Genomic DNA, 17,577 nt, shown 5'->3' on the forward strand with positions numbered 1-17,577 from the left:
GAAGGAATAATCGGTGATGCTTCGGAATGTGCATTGGCCCATATTATTTTTGGAGGGCGAGATTCCCACTTTTTGCATTTACGTTTTCTCCGTTCATCATCCATGACAGAGGGTGAAAGGACTGAGCTGCTCGCAAGTCTCTGGCAGAACTGCTCTGGGCTGGGAGGTAGCTGAGGTGATACATTTTGGTAGGAAGAACGAGGAGAGGCAATATAAATTAAAGGGTACAATTCTAAAGGGAGTGCAGGAACAGAGAGATCTGGGGGTATACGTACACAGGTCGTTGAAGGTGGCAGGACAGGTTAAGAAAGCATGCGGGATCCTGGGCTTTATAAATAGTCAGGATTCACCTGACAAAGGAGAATGCCTCCGAAAGCTTGTGATTTTCAAATAAAATTGTTGGACTATAACCTGGTGTTGTAAGATTCTTTACATTTATAAATAGAGGCATAGAGTACAAAAGCAAGGAAGTTATGTTGAACCGTTATAAAACACTGGTTCGGCCACAGTTGGAGTATTATGTCCAATTCTGGGTACCGCACTTTAGGAAGGATATGGAGGCCTTAGAGAGGGTGCAGAGAAGATTTACTAGAATGGCTCCAGGGATGAGGGACCTCAATTACGTGGATAAACTGGAAAAGCTGGGATTGTTCTCCTTAGAGCAGAGAAGGTTGAGAAGAGATTTGATAGAGGTGTTTAAAATCACAAAGGGTCCAGACAAAGTAAATAAAGAGAAACTGTTTCCATTGCTGGAAGGGTCATGAACCAGAGGACACAGGTTTAAGGTGATTGGCAAAAGAACCAAAGGCGATATGAGGAAAAACTTTTTTACGCAGTGAGTGGTTAGGATCTGGAATGCACTGCCTGAAAGGGTGGTGGAAGCAGGGTCAATTGTGGCTTTCAAAAAGGAATTAGATAGGTACCTGAAGGAGAAAAATTTGCAGGGCTACGGGGAAAGAGTGGGGGAGTGGGACTAGCTGGATTGCTCTTGCAGAGAGCCGGTGCAGGCTCGATGAGCCGAATGATGACCTTCTGTGCAATAACCGTTCTATGATTCTATGTGAAACTGTGCTGAGTCCATTCAGCTTTCTTACCTGGAACTGCCTGGCCTCACTTCACTTAATTCCACCCACTCCCATAACAGCACAGCTGAGATTATTAAAGCACTCGTTGAGGTGGGGGTGTTGTGGCAACACACTAATGCACACTGGAGCCTTGGTTGCTGCACTGCCTGCAATCTGCTGCATTGACTGTTCCATGGCTGCTGCACTACCCGTGATTCTAGGCTGTGTTGACTGTGCCGTGGTTGCACTGCCTGGCACTTATAGAAGGAGCTCCATCAGTTCTTAGCTGGGATGTTTACTGAAATGGGAAATGAGCCCAGGGATTGTTGCCTCGGCAGTCAAAAATGAATGGGGATGTGTGGAAGCAATTAGCAAAATTAAGCAAACCCTCCTGCAAGCAAGCTACACAGTTAGATATACTCCTCCCACAATCCAGCAAACTCACTGCACAGCTAGACAGGGAGACAATCACCCTCCTATTGATGAGCTCGCTCCTCTTATATCAACAAGCACAGTTAGTTGAGCATTCTCCCTAATATCAAAATGTACAGTTTTTTTATTGAGAATATAGAAGGCCTCCAGGGGTGAATAAAATTGGAAACAATTTAAAACAATTCACTGACATTTAGCTTGGGTTTAAAAGCCAAGAGGAAGGGAAGATTGAGGGTAAGGTGAGGATCTGGGAAAGAATGAGTTAAAGTACGGGCCTACAAATTCGGTGGCACCGTACCTGTTTTTTAGGCGCAGAACAGGCACCCTAAGCCTCCAATATGGCAGGAGGGCGCACAAACTCATTATGCACCGCCCGCCATATTGGTGAAGGCAGAGAAAGAGGTGTCCAGGGCCTGCGCCTGAAACAGATGTTAATCCCTTTGCAAAATTGGGCTGCCTTGAATGTAACCGGCACCAGGCTGGCTGCGTTCAGGAAGACGTGATCTACATGCGGCCTAATCAGCGGTCTTTAAAGGGAGTCTCCTCAGGCGGCAGTGCAGAAGACAGTTGCTGGCCCCCACTGTCCCGGTTCCCGCCCCCACCAGAACCCATCCGAGGGCTGCTGCCGGCGACACAATGGCCCGAACTTCAAATCCCCTTCAGCGAGCTGCCTGGGGGCGGTTGAGGCAAATGAGGCCCGAAGCCCAATATCGGATGGACCTCTGGCCTACCTATTTTAGCGCCCAGTTCATGCTAGCAAGCCGGCGCCAACCAATTTCTAGGTCAAAGTCTTTATTTTAATGCAGTGAAGATGGAGGTGGGAAAGAAGCAATGGTTTGTATAGGAAGAGTGTGTATGATCTGAAACCGAGAGAGATTGAGGGAGTAAAGTTCAAAGGAGTGTTGGGACCACAGTATTAATGAAATAAACACAGACCAGAATGATTCAGTGGAGAAAGGGAGAATTGTTAATCAGATAACAGTCATGTATCCTGTCCGAGAATGAGAGATGTTAGAAGGATTTAAACTTTGTGCCCAGGGGCAAGGTTTCATCCTTCTGGGAATGTGCAACTTTCAGAGTTTGAGTTGTACCGAGGCGGCACCTCTCTGGGATGGGATAGCAGAGCGTCTCGCAAAAGTTGCATCCATTGCACGATTATGCCTTTGTCTGTCAATTCCCGCCTTCCCCTACACACTCCTCCCTACATTGAGTACAAAGCATAGTTAGATCGGTCCTCCTCCCTAACAACAGCAACTCATATAGTGCCTCTAAAATAGTAAAACATCCCAAGGCGCTTCACAGGAGCATTAGCGAACAAAATTTGACACTGAGCCACATAAGGAGATATTAGTACAGGTGCCCGCTTGGTCAGAGAGAGGTTTTAAAAGGCGTCTTAAAAGAGGAGAGAGAGGCGGAGAGGTTTAGGGAGGGAATTCCAGAGCTTAAGGCCTAGGCAGCTGAAGGCACGGTCATCATTGGCGGAGTGATGAAAATCGGGGGTGCGCAAGAGGCCAGAATTGGAGGAGTGCAGAGATCTCTGAGGGTTGTAGGGCTGGAGGAGGTTACAGAGATAGGGAGGGACGAGGCCATGGAGGGATTTGAAAACGAGGATGAGAATTTTAAAATCGGGGCGTTGCTGGACTGGGAGCCAAAGTAGGTCAGCGAGCACAGGGGTGATGAGTGAATGGGACTTGGTGCGAGTTAGGAAACGGGCAGCAGAGTTTTGGAAGTAATTCAAGTTTACGGAGGGGGGAAGATGGGAGTACATTGACTACATGCCACAGTTAGATAGGTCCGCCTCCCTAATATCACGAGTCATCTGGACAGCCTCATTGTTCTACGATCGATAGCGGCATCTTGGGGAAGATGCATCAATATAAAATTATGACCTGGTCCAATCTGGTTGCAGTACAGAGGAATTTTACTAAGGTTTTAATATTATATTGCAAATTTGGAGAGTGTGCCACAGCTGTGCGTGGTTGAAAGTTGCCCCGCCCTATAGTAAAACTACCCCCCCCCCCCAACCCTGGTCCCTACCCAGATCGCCCCTGCTTTTGAACGTTGGACAGTTATGATCTGATCGGCATGTTACAGTGCGTGATCGCTGTTGATGTTTCCTGTCTCCTCGGCCGTACCCTAAATGGAATTAATGAGGTCTGATGCTGGCCTGCTGCTGATGGAAGGATTTTGGCATCACCACATACTACAGCTCACCGTTTATGTTGACCCCTATCAACTGTGTTGGTACACACCTCCCAAAAGCACTTGTAAATAGCATCATTGCGCCAGGTGTCTGATCCCTTACTACTGGTGGGCTCAGTGTTGGAGCAGAGTGTCTCCAGGATAAACCCGGTACATTCAGACAAGTTTTGATTCAGTACACAATGCATCAAAACAGGTCAATTTGGTACAAACATGTAAATTCTTGATTTCAACATGAGAATAGAGTATATGGTGTAGAAAACACAGATACACCTGTCTATGCAACATATGAGTACTGGTTATGGGTAATATCTATTTTCCAAACAGTGACCTTCCGTCCTAATCAACATAGTACATAAGCTCGTAGGAGCTGCTCATGTGTTTGTCCTTTGCTGTGCCTGCAGGTGCTGAGGGATACGCGGATGCATCACCTCCGACTCCTCTATATCCTTGGATGTTATGCTGTCATCTTTATGGTTCCAACTTGGGTCCTTGTCGATGTCTCTGCGTTTTTTGTAAACAGCTCAGCAGTGAGTGGCATCTTTACACAAAACCGATATTGATAAGTTTCTGCGTGTTTTTGCATTTTTGTACTTTTGTATTTCCAGTTTATGTAAAATTTAACATCGACCTAAGCTGTTAGAGTGAGGTGCCCCAGGGGTCTGTGCTGGGACCCTTCCTGTTCCTGGTGTATATAAGTAACCCAGATTCGCTGTCTAAAAGCAAGGTAGATAAATTTGTAGATGACTTTGGGAGGTGGGGGGGAGACTGAGATTTAGAGGACGCAGCCTGGTTTTAGAAGGAAAGCTCGGCAGGGTTTGCATTTGGGATGATCAGGGGCAAATGCAGTTCAGTGCAAACCAATGTGAGCTACAAGTTGCCTGGTGGGGAGTTGCAAGAGACCTGGGGGTGTTAGTTGACTCAACACTCACTATCTGGACAACTTGAGGTAGCAATAAACAAAACAAGTTCAAGTTCTCACAGATCATGCTGAAGGACCTGGGTCAGGTCACAGTGGGAGGACTAGGCACAGGTCTGGTTGCTGTGACATAATGGGACCATCCAGGCCTTAGAGGCAGTGCAAAGAAAAGCAACAAGTCTGGTACCCAGTGTCAAGGGTAAGGGCTATGAGGGACGACTTGATAAACTAGGCTCTTCAGCCTAGTTTTTAAAAACTGGCATCTCTGACAGGATCTTGCAGAGGTGAGACAGTACTTAACGAGCTGGAGAAAGTAAACGTGACTCAGTACTTTCAGATACCCCAGGGGCAAGAGGGCAAATTTAGGACTGATCTCAAGATGTATTTCTTTACACAGGGGACTGAAAAGGGTTGAGAGGAAGGCTGGCTGAGGCCAACACATTGGACTTGTTTAAGAAACACACTATAAATCTCGAAGTGTAATTAGTTGCATGTTTGTGCATCACTGATCCAAGCAAAGGATCCCTTTGTACCTCATCTCCTGTTCACTGTTACTGTACAAACTAAACTGGGCATAGATGGTGTGAGGGTTGTTCTGTATTAACCCTTTGCTGTCTTAAGAAGTGAAAAACTTACTTCAGCAGTAGAAGGTGCAGTGTATCTGTGCACACACATAAACATCACAGGACTGACAGGGAGCCTCTTACTCTGTCATTTTTGCCAGTGAGCAATATGCTTCTGTGGAAAGGTCACCCATTGGATCTTCTCCTCCCTGCCCCTGGTCGGGTGTACAAGTAATAGGCCAGCAGTCTGGTACCACTGGTACAAGCCAGATCTCACTGGAATACATTTCAGCCCTTTGGGTGGGAATCTAGTCCTGAACTACTGCAGAGACCACATCCTCAAGCTATAACGTCACAATATATGTTGGCTTTATACTTGTTACTGGACACGAGTTGTAACTGAACTAGCAAAGGCATCCTCAGTTACATATCCTACAGTGTGGATATCGTCCCGATTAAGCGATGCATGTACATAGATGCAGGTAGAAGGGGCCATAGTAAAAGCAAATGGGATTCTGGGTCTTGTATAGAGGGACATTGAGTATGAAAATAAGGAAGTGATGTTGAATTTGTACAAGACATTGGTTAGGCCACAGTTGGAGTATTGTGTGCAGTTCTAAGCACCCCATTATAGGAAGGGTATTCGAGCCATTGAAAGGGGACAACGAAGATTCATTAGAACGAAGATCTAGTTATGAAGAGAGGCTTGAAAAATTGAGGCTCTTTTCAGTGGGGCAGAGAAAGTTAAAGGTGGGGGAGATAATAGATTACAAAATTCTGAGAGGTTTTGAGAGGGTGAATAGTGAAAGATTGTTCCCACTGGTTGGTGAATCAGTATTGGAGGCACAGATTGAGGATTATTACTGGAAGAATGAAAGGGAAAGTTAGAAGAATTATTTTTCAGAGGTTATTAGAACATGGAATATTTTACCACAAGGGGCTACTGAGGCAGAGACTGTAATCATGTTTAAAAGGGAATTGGATAAGTATTTGAAAAAGGATACAATGAAAGGGCAGAGAGGTGTGATTAGAGTAGACAGCTCCAGTGGTGTGGTGGGCTGACTGGCCTCCCTCTGTGCTGTAATCTCTGTGATTAGTGACACTAGCTGTGCACTGCTCCTCCAACAACTGCTGTAAGCACCAAAACATCCATAACCTTTACAATACGTAATCTAAACCCTGGAATTATTACAAAGCACAATTTTGATCTTGGGCTTCAGGTGATTAAATAGCACCTGAGCTTTGCCTTTGCATTGTATAGATTCATCTGACTCTTGATTGGACTGCAGTCTGTAATTCTTGGGCAGCTCTTCATAGCTGAGTGCAATTCAACATTAAAATAAAGACCTCAAATAGTGAGTTGACCCACTCGTCTAACATCCAGGCATGTCAACACCCACCTCGCTTGGGCTGTGACGATTGTCTTCAATCCCTGCTGGAACTCCGGTACACTGGGGCACTGTAAACATGTCCCTTCCTTCGTGGCTCTCCAGAGACCAGAACATCCTTCTGATTGCTGTTGAACTTAATCTATTTTCAATCCTTCTCCCTTCCCCCTCGTACCACATCACACTCCAACAGAGAGGGTGGTCTCGGAGCAGGGTGCAGGTTCCTGCCGTGCTGCTGTGTTGCGAGGAGGAGCCCAGGCTGCTCTTTAAAAGTCATTTCTTCCTCCTCGTTCTCTTTTTTTGCCTCTGTTCAGAATCTGACTGCGTAGAGAATCGAGGAGTTGCTCTCGCTCCGTGCCAGAAGGGGGGGGGGGGGGTTTCCTCTGCACTTCCAGCAGCGGCGAGGAAATTCTGGGCCAACGTGTTTTTTATTTAGAAATATCTTTGTGAAGTGCCTTGGAACATTTTCTACCTTCAAGGCACGATGTATGAGAGTCCACAGCATATATTTAGAAATAAATCAATAATCCCCTAGATAGCTTACTTTTAATGCTGCAGCTTCACAAGCTGAAACTAGGCTGACGGGGCCGTGGTGGTGAGGGAGCTCCGCAGTGAGAGAATTGGGGAGAAGCTGCTTTTAGTATTTGCCCATTGTGCCATCTGCTGGAGGAGACTGGAACCGACACATGTTTTAAAAAGATCAACCCTCAAGCCAGTGTTACATGGATGAAGTATCTCCAGTGGACCATGTTATGTGGCCAGTCTATGTTTGGCTTGTTTCCCACTAATATACAATTGCAGTGATGTCACATCTCGCAAGCAGAGCAACCAAGTGTAGGAGTGAAACAGGATCTAGCTGACCAATGTGGCATTGCTCGTGGGCACGTTTTTAAAAAAATTCTATTCCTCTAACACTCTCTGCTTGTCTCACTCTAATTCTTTGTAACTCCTGTTGTCTGTTTCTCTTCCAATCTCTTTGTCTCCCTCTTTTTTCTTTCTCTCGCACTCACTCTCTCGCACATGTATCATCTTGTTCCATTTGCACAGGGGCTGGAACTGGGATTAGTCTTGAGCCAGGGATCAGGAGGGAGTGGCCAAGTTTGGAACGTGGTAGGGTATGGCAGTGAAGTCTCGGACTGGTCTGGGGAACTAGTACTGCAGCTACTTTGTGACCAATAATACATTAACAGTTCGATGGTTAGCACACGCAATTGGATGAAAGATTTGCCAGTCACGTAATGGATGTTATTTGTATAGTTGATATCCTGGCAGAGGCCTGGGACGGGAGTGGGGTGGGGTGCTTGGCTGGAGATATTGGGCTTATGTGGGGAGGATGCAGGCCAGGCATAAGCCTGAGCTCTAGGTTGGGGTTAGGTTGAATGTGAGTGCGATGGTCTGGAGCAAGTGGCTCCAGGCTGGTCATGGGTATAGGCCCTTGTCCAGAACCCGGCAGTTAGGGAGCATGGAGACTGAGTGTGGGGTCAGACCGGGAGCAGCAGCAACTGTGTTTGGGATTGAAAATGGACATTGGACAAATGGGGCTAATGATGAGATTGTACCAGGGAGCAGCAATCAATGGAGAGGCACCTGGAAAATGACCCGTTTGGTTATGTAAATTGTGCGTTCCAATCCAATCACTACATATGGATAGACCTTCGCTCTCTTTAAAATAACATATAGATAAAACTGCCTGAGAATCATGCAGAAAATTGCACAATAGGGGAGCTTACAAACAGGGTTTATAAGGAGGGATCAGTGAGGGATATGGCACACCCTGATTACAAGTGTTTAGTGCAAGATGTAGTACATCAGTATGATAGAGAAGGAGTGAGTGTGCAAAGTGCCAGTGCATGTACCGTCTTGATCACACCTCCCAGTTGAGTGATTACTGTGCAACTGAAAGGGTGTGTTTTTCCAGTAAATTTCATTTTATTTTGTACATGTTGTGTCCTAGCACCTTTGGGACTGGAACTCAATGTAATTGTACTGGTTATAACTGGGATATTCTGTCCGACAACATCAGCAAACTAGATGCATACTTCAATCTTCGATGAGACATACTTTTCACTGACTAATAAACATCCCCTTTATAGGGTAGTTCAGTGGGACTAGTGCAGTGAGACGTGCATTTACATTTGTGACTGTACCGCTAAGTTGGTTTCTAATCTCAGCCCCGGGGAGTTGCTAAGTGGAGACCAGACCTTTCCCCACAGGGAGTTGGGAGGAATCATCCCTGGGTTGCCCTTGTGCACTATTTGGCAGCTGATTTTCATGTGGCAATGGCAGGAGAAGAGGCAGGGGCAAAGATAAGTTTTAAAAGTTATGGGGGGGGATGTGGGGCGAGAGAATAACTAGCTTGCTGTTATGTTTTTTGCGTGACTCGCGGTGACCGCTGCACAGAGATGTACCGTGTCACCAAGCTGCTGCTTGTCTCTTCCAGACAGGCACCTCCCACTGGTACTGGACTCTCATGTTGCTGCTCATCAGTGGCTTCTGTAACTTCGCTCAGAACATGGTTGCATTCAGCATCCTAAACCTCATCAGCCCGCTCAGCTACTCCGTGGCCAATGCCACCAAGAGGATCATGGTGATTACAGTGTCGCTCATCATGCTGCAGAACCCAGTTACTTCCACCAACGTCATGGGGATGATGACTGCCATTGTCGGGGTGTTTGCCTATAACAAGGTCAGTTTGTCTACTGCCTTCCTTTTCCTAAATGAGAGACTGCTTTAATTTAATGTACCGTTCCCTCCTCCTGCTGATTTACACTGAGGCACAGTTTCAAGGGATCAGCTGACTTGTGGTCCATCGCCATGGTAGCCGGCCATCCTTCACCTGCAAGCCTGGAGAAAGTGTCAGCGGGCTATACGACCGTGGGAGGATAGGGGTGAATGGTTGTTATAGCCAATCACATTCCTGCCTTCATCTGTCTTTTACACACATAGGGCAGAGAATGCCGTGTGTGTATGAATCGAGGGTCTCGATGGGGCAGAGAATGCCCTGTGTGTGTGGATTGAGGGTCTCGATGGGGCAGAGAATGCCGTGTGTGTATGAATCGAGGGTCTCAATGGGGCAGAGAACGCCCTGTGTGTGTGGATTGAGGGTCTCGATGGGGCAGAGAATGCCCTGTGTGTGTGGATTGAGGGTCTCGATGGGGCAGAGAACGCCCTGTGTGTATGAATCGAGGGTCTCGATGGGGCAGAGAATGCCGTGTGTGTGTGTGGATTGAGGATCTCGATGGGGCAGAGAATGCCCTGTGTGTGTGTGGATCGAGGGTCTCGATGGGACAGAGAATGCCGTGTGTGTGTGGATCGAGGGTCTCAATGGGACAGAGAATGCCGTGTGTGTATGGATCGAGGGTCTCGATGGGGCAGGGGGCCCTGTGTGTATGAATTGAGGGTCTCGATGGGGCAGAGAACGCCCTGTGTGTATGAATCGAGGGTCTTGATGGGGCAGAGAATGCCCTGTGTGTGTGGATCGAGGGTCTCGATGGGGTCTGACTTTCTCTAATCCTGTAGCTGAGGTGTTGTGGAGGGAAGTTCTGCATTATGCCTCACGCTGTATCTGCTTTGGGAGTGCTTAATATCGTTAATCGAGGGAAAGGGGAAAACAATTGCCTTCCCTTTTTCGGTCATCCCTCATCCTGAGGATTCACCGCTTCCAGCCATTTAAAATAAGAACTAATCTTTGAACGATGCCCACTCATTTCCTTTCTCCTTCTGCAACAGGCTAAATATGATGCCAATCAAGAGGCCAAGAGAAAGTTGCTCCCGGTCACCTCGGGGGACCTCGTGTCTCTCGATCGACATCAAGAACTATCTGCTGAGCAGAAGGTGCAGCTGAATGGTACTGCGCTGTACCCCCAGCACACGGAGTACCAGTACGGGCGGACTGGCCTGCTAGCCGAACAGTTGCAGTACAACCGGCAGAGCGCCACCAGCACCACCTACGTGTCCAACCGATTCGACATCTAGACTCGTCGCCAGAAGCATCCGACTGCACCCTTAACTTATTCTGCGCACTATCGGAAACTCCCGGTTAGCCGATAGATTTTAGCAAGAGGTCTCGGTCTGAGGCCCTATATTTTTTTTAATTTTCTGGTAATGGAGAGAACACTGTAACTCGGACTTGATGGAGATGCATTTTGTGTGTGTGTGTGTGTGTGTGTGTGTGTGTGTGTGTGCGAGAGAGAGAGACATTCACTCTGCCCAGATATTGTGGGGGGAGGATGTGGGACGGGGCACCAGCGTGAGGTGATTACTTCACAGAGCGAGCGAGGCTGTGGTTAAGTTATTGAGTACCTGCACCACGAAGCCCCCATCTTAAAAGTTGGGTGGATGCATTTAAAGATATCGGGATCGATAACCTGACCCTTCTAGCCCAATATTAAATATAACCCCTCCTTGTCTGTGCGTGTGACAGAGTTGCACTTAGTGCACCACTCGTGATAGAATCTTTTCAGAAGGATGTGTGGCATCTTCATCTATTGGTGCAATTCCTCCATTTTGGGGGGTCTACCTATTTTTCAACAATATTCATTTTAAGCGGAGTGATAATTATTTGACTGTCTACCAGTGATTGAATCTGGAAGTATTGATCAAATGGTTCCAATAATTGCCATACTGTAATGTAAATATGATGTGTCCATGGGAGATTTCCATCGTGTTGGGAGGAGGGGAGTTTCATCTCCCCCCCCCCCCCCCCCCCCCCCCCCCGATGTTGAGATGTGCCTCCGCAGCCTGCATGCCCCCTCAATACCCCGGTTTGTGTCTGTTAACCATACATTCCCTGGTTACTTAACATTTGATCCAGATTTAAACAAGTTGATGGTGTGTACAGTATAGATGGACTGCATTCTGATTACGCTAGGTCTAAATAATCCACTTTAGCGTCACATAGCAAGCAGCTCCAAGTTCCCACGAACAGCTTAAATTAACAGTCGGACATAGTGACCAAACTGCTAATCACATTCTGTCTGAGCCATGTCCCCAGACGGTCCTGTTTAATCGAATCAAACTATACCAAGTCAGACTGACTCAGTAGTGGCACTCGTGCCTCTGAATCAAGGTCATGGGTTCAATCCCCACTCCAGAGACTTGAGCGCAGAATGTAAGCTGATATTTCAGTGCAGTACCGAGGGAGTCCTGTATCACGAGAGCTGCTTTTTTTTTCGAATGGGACGTTCAACCAAGGCCTTGAAATTTTGTCCCGGGTGGATGTAAAAGATCCCACGGCAATATTCGAAGAAAAGCAGGGGAGTTCTCCCGGTGCCCTGGCCAACTTTACTCCCTCAAACACCACCACCAGGACCTTGCTGTGTTTCCTAGATTACAGCAGTGACTACACTTCACAGATAATTCATTGTCTGTGAAGTGTTTTGGGACATCCTGAGGATGTGAAAGGTGTAGGATAAACATAGGTTCTTTATTCAGTCAGTCTGCTAGTGTTGCAATATGTAAAATTGGAAACGATTGTGTTGGAAAGTGTTTACTTGTGTATAGGTGGAGCACATAGTGACGTCAACCTGCAAAGCCAGCTGGAACCCGCGATATGTTGATAATTGGCCTGCAGTGTGAGCTCTGGAATGGGAACAAATGTAAGCACTCAATCCCTTCCATATACCCACAAAGAGTTTTTTAAAAAACTTGTAAATGCTGGAAATCTGAAATAAAAACAAAAAATGCTGAAAATCCACCAAGTTGGTCAGCAATTGTGAAGAAGAAAGATACAGTTGCTGTTTTGGGCGTGTAACTTCTCATGAATCTGCCATTTCTCTTCAGATGCTGACCGACCCGCTGCGTTTTTCCAGCATTTCCTGCTTTTATTTAGGGCTGTTCTGCGCTGTTCACACACTCCCGAGAGTCGGTCCTTTATGAGCTGCTGTTCACGTGCTCCCAAGAGTCGGTCTGTTCTGTGTCACTGTGAGCCTGGATGTTTCATGAAGCCAGAGTCAGTTGGGAGAATCATTGCAAAGCTAACAGAGGGAAATTGCTTCACGACTGGAGCGTGGAGTGTGCAACCTGCAAATCCCATAATAACCACATACTTGCGTCAGTTGGCAAAGTCGCTGACCTTGGAGTGATTTATATCATGCAGCACTTGCTGTGTTGGAAGTGGGCAGTGATCAAAGAGAGACATCACTGTCATTAATAAGTGATCAATGGTCGTACCAGTGTGACTGGTTAAAAAGAAGTGTTTTCTGTTCTCACTCAACATACAGTTCTGTCACGCTTGTTTCTGCATCACCTTTTTGTATTTGTTTTATGTTGAGAATAGCTCTCTCTCTCTCTCTCTCTCTCTCTCTCTCACTGAATCGCATTAATTATACCTGGTAAAGATATGCCTACAGAAATTTCCTTGCCTTGTGTTGTACTCCCCTCTGCTGTGCCCTGAACTTTCACTGTAGTTATAGGGTGAGTGAAGATGTTGTGTAGCATTGCCCGTCACCACAGTGATCGAGCCTGCCACCGGTACAAGCAGCAGGGAACATTTGGGGAAAAAATGTCCAATTGGCCCTAATTTCACACTCCAGTCGCTGTAATTCTTCTGGGTCGTAACTGGTAATCTTACTCCACTAGTTAAAGATTAACTAGAATTTTGTGAGTTCAACAAGCTGATTTAATTAAACCTTTTTATTGGTAATTGTTCTTAAAACTCCCTCTGCCAGGTACAGTGGAAATTCTGCCTCAACAGGACTGTGCTGTGGGTTTAAACTTTGCAGCTTATTCCTTACAGCGGGAGGAGTTATTAAAGCTTGTGCTGAGCGGCCAAACCACTGCGTTTACAGTGAGGCTCGTGTCAAACATGAAAAGGCTGGGCACAATGTGTCGAGCATTCACTGGTTTCCCACAGCACTGCTGTGACCCAGGACTCTGGGGCTTTAAACTTCTGACCTGCAAGAAAACCTTTTTCTAAACAATATGAATGTCCATACCTTTTTTGGCACCTTCCATTTGGCCTCTTGCTTCCATCCTTCTGGAGGGTGAGGACAACAGCCTAGGTCTCCCGAACAATTGCGTGGAGAAGGGGGCCTTGGGGGAAGTATCGTTCTCGCTGCCAAGGTGAAGCAAAGCGAACGGTCGGACAGGGAAATAAGCAAACCCGGCCACTGCAGCCTGGAGAATCAAACTGGCCTGGAGATCCATCTGTCCTTGACTGCCCCTGTCATAGGCTTCATGTGACTCCTTATTTCTAATAGTGGCTTTTTTTGTTTCTCATGAAAACCAAGGGTTTTTGTTGCATTCAGAGTTCCTCCAAGCATATCTCAGAAGGTCGTGGGGTTCCAGCCCCACTCCAGAGACTTGAACACATAACCTAGGCCGACACTTCACTGCAGTACTGAGGGAGTGCTGCACTGTTGGAGGTGCCATCTTTCAGAGGAGATGTTAAACCGAGGCTCAGTCTGCCCTCTCAGATGGTCGTAAAAGATTCCATGACACTTTTTGAAGAAGAGCAGGGAAGTTCTCCCCGGTGTCGTGGCCAATATTTATCCCTCAACCAACATCACTAAAACAGATTATATGGCGATTATCACATTGCTATTTGTGGGAACTTGCTGTGCGCGGATTGACTGCCATGTTTCCTACATTACAACAGTGACTACACTTCAGTGGTACTTCATTGGCTGTGAAGCGCTTTGGGATGTCCTGAGGTAGTGAAAGGCGCTATATAAATGCAAGTTCTTTCTTTTTAATAAGTAAGTCTACACATTGTACAAACTCACCCTCGCAATTCTCCAGGATCCATTGCAGCTGCGGAATGTCACTCAGCTGGGAGCTGCTTTCCATCATGACCACGTTCTTGGTTTCGATCAGAAGCAGAGTGCAGATCACGTAAGCCTGCTCGCAGCCCATGATGGTGCAGGCCTGCAGTGAACGCTGGAGAAGTGCTCGTTCAATCTAGTGACGCGACCGCGACTCCTGGTTTTAAAACGAGCGTGCTGGGGTATTGGTGCGGAGGAGCACGGTTCGGCTGGAAGCTGTGTCCGGACCATCCCTTTAAAAAGGTTTGAGGGTTGTAATTGTACAGTACTGTGGGTCAGCTGTGGACCTCTCTGCTCAGCACCCAACCCTACTTGTGTAGGCTGCACTGCCAGATGTGGAACAGCAGCTGGAGTGTGGGACCATCCATCGTGTTAATGTCCTGAGAGGGAGTGACGGTCTAACTTGGGCAATCTCTATTCTGTGTTTCATTTCTGCCTCCCCAACGCACACAAAACAGTTTGATCTGGCTTTGAAATAGGCATTTATTTAATTGTGTTTTTGTACAATTTTTTGTGTAAATACTGTAGTAATTTGGGGTTAAATCTACCTCGGGGTTTAATTTGGATAGTGCAGTGGTTAAAAGCAGATGCCCATGAATGATGTTTCTTACTGACATATCACTGGGATGTACGAGGAACTGCACTCCAGTTTCATGCTCGGAGTTGGGCAGGGTTATCTCTCTCGGAGTGGAGCTGTATTTGTAAGATGGGCAATTCTGTAACAAAACCTTGTGCACAGATATAGGAAATCAGGGTTTGCTTCTCCCAGTAATTCCGTGCTGTACAGTCTAATGTAGTCAGTGGAGGGCAAGAGCACTGAGTGACCAGATACTGGCCAGACATTTTCAGGAATTGCTGATAATCTTGGGGGTACAGGGAGCTTGGTGACCCAGAGAGGTTAGGGGTACAGGGAGCTTGGTGACCCAGAGAGGTTAGGGGTACAGGGAGCTTGGTGACCCAGAGAGGTTAGGGGTACAGGGAGCTTGGTGACCCAGAGAGGTTAGGGGTACAGGGAGCTTGGTGACCCAGAGAGGTTAGGGGTACAGGGAGCTTGGTGACCCAGAGAGGTTAGGGGTACAGGGAGCTTGGTGACCCAGAGAGGTTAGGGGTACAGGGAGCTTGGTGACCCAGAGAGGTTAGGGGTACAGGGAGCTTGGTGACCCAGAGAGGTTAGGGGTACAGGGAGCTTGGTAACCTGAGGAGGTTAGGGGGTACAGTGAGGTTAGGGTACATTGGGGGAGGTGGTGGTTACAGGGAGCTTGATAACCCAGAGAGAATAGAGTGCAAAGGGGATACAGGAAGCATTCTATCTAAAGTGGTTATGAACCTGATGAGGTGCTGTTTCCTCACTTTCTCGCTCCCACTTAAAGGTTGAACTTTTATCAAATAAAAATAACAGAAAATTGAATGTCCTTTTCTAAGTTTTTTAGATTGAAATCTTTCTTTTGGACCTTTTTAAGCAGGAAGTGTTGCTGTGTGATTTGTCAAAGTTTCACTCGTTTTTGCCCATTGATATAAACTTCACCATAAGTGTAATTGTATTTCTCCTTTATATTGCAGTGAAAATTGTGCTTGATGATCTAAAGTGAATTAAGGAAATAAGCAAATTCAGTCCTGGACCTGGTTTAGACTCAGAAAATATTGAACTGATTAATAATGATGTAGAAATGTAATGGTGGGAGAGGGAGACCAGTGATTGTTTTACTTGTTCCTCTTGTACCTTTTTCTGGCAGCAGATGGTGTGCTTTTTACATTAAAATGTTTACCCAGAGCAACAGCACCACCTCCTGGTAGAGGATCAGTACCTACAGGAACAAATCTACAAATCACTGCCAGAGATTCCTGACCCGCAAATAGATTTGTCTTGGAATGTATCCTTTCTTCACTGGCCACATTTCACCCCATCTTCATTCCTCTGAACCAACCCGTCTCGATGCTTTACTTTGTAAACCACTATTATCCGTGAAAGTGTTACACATCACCCCAACCCCATAAATGGTTCTGATTTATTTGAGGTGTTTTTTTAAAAGATCAAAAAGCATATCGTCTGAGTGGGTGGTTCTGGTGTAGGAATTTCTGTTCGGAGCCTCCTGTGTTTCATGCCCACCTGACAAAGCGGGTGAAAGGGGAAATGCCCTGGGATTAAATGAGATACTCGTTCCGATTCAGTTCTTTGCTCTCCTCCACTGCTACCTAATCATTTAGGATAGCTTCTGACCATTGTATGCTCTGAGCACAGACAGGCAGTGCAACCTGTTTAAAACTAGATGACATCTTTAGGATATTTTCCTTTTTAAAGTTGTATTTACCTGTTGATCTTGTTTTACATGCAGCTCAAAGTGCTACAAATGTAGTTTGTTATTTTTTTATGTGTGTGTATAATAGACATTTCCAGGTCCGTGTATTACTGCAGTTTCCCCGCACAGTGGTTTTGTTTCTCGAGCTCAGTGGTTGGAAACCTGTGGAGGTGAATGTGTGTGTGCCAATGCTCACTGGTGTATCATGTCTGTCTACAGAACATTTTTAACTTTAAAAAGAAGTGTAAATGGAAAAAATGTGACACTTAAGTTAATAAAAGTGAAAGGAGAAGCCAGCACTACAATGGGTCTTTTATTTCAACAAACTGCCTTGAGTCTAGTGCAAAGTTACAGCGAGCAGTAGGTGGTGCTGTGGATACATTGGAGCACCATTGGGTGGGAGCTCTCCAGGTCATGGCCACAATACTCCACTTGCTGAGCTCCTGCCCACTATCTCCCATGTCTGTATCCATCTAAATTATCTCTTGGAAGTTTGTTTGCTGCCTCTGTCTCTGTCTCTGTCTCTCTCTGTCTGTGTGTGTGTGTGACTGGTTCCTTCTCTCAGATTTTCAAATCGATGCCTAGATTCAAACAGAATAACTTTGATATACCAAAAAAGTTACTGGGACTTCCATAATTTCAAATAATTGACCACTCACTTTTTTTTTAAAAAACTATGGGCCATGTACAAACAAGCCAATGATCCAGCACTGAGTTATGCCATTCTTTAGCCTGTAACTGACAAAACTTGAAACGTTGTATTGAGATAAGTTTGGTAGAGGGATTTAAACTGCAGACTTTTTTAAACTGGATTTACCAGAAGATCCACAAAATCATCACCAAACTAAAGTATTCTATTTGTCACAGTGACCACTATAAAGATAATCATTTGCATTATTGGCAGAATCTAAATCCTACAATATCTCAACATCAACAGTAAATGTAAGGA

General features: G+C 46.1%; 1 protein-coding gene across 1 annotated transcript in view; it reads left to right on the plus strand.

The window, feature by feature from the left end:
- Positions 1 to 16,920, plus strand: part of slc35e1 (solute carrier family 35 member E1) — an 84,104-nt gene extending 67,184 nt beyond the window's left edge. Inside the window, exons 4-6 of the mRNA XM_067968020.1 lie at positions 4,103 to 4,228; positions 9,009 to 9,254; positions 10,298 to 16,920. Coding sequence (XP_067824121.1) covers positions 4,103 to 4,228; positions 9,009 to 9,254; positions 10,298 to 10,543 — 618 coding nt within the window. The 3' untranslated portion in view covers positions 10,544 to 16,920. The remainder of the gene's footprint in view (positions 1 to 4,102; positions 4,229 to 9,008; positions 9,255 to 10,297) is intronic.
- Positions 16,921 to 17,577: the final 657 nt, after the last annotated feature.

Source organism: Heptranchias perlo, chromosome 29 (assembly GCF_035084215.1).
Source record: "Heptranchias perlo isolate sHepPer1 chromosome 29, sHepPer1.hap1, whole genome shotgun sequence".
Classification (NCBI taxonomy): Eukaryota; Metazoa; Chordata; class Chondrichthyes; order Hexanchiformes; family Hexanchidae; genus Heptranchias; species Heptranchias perlo.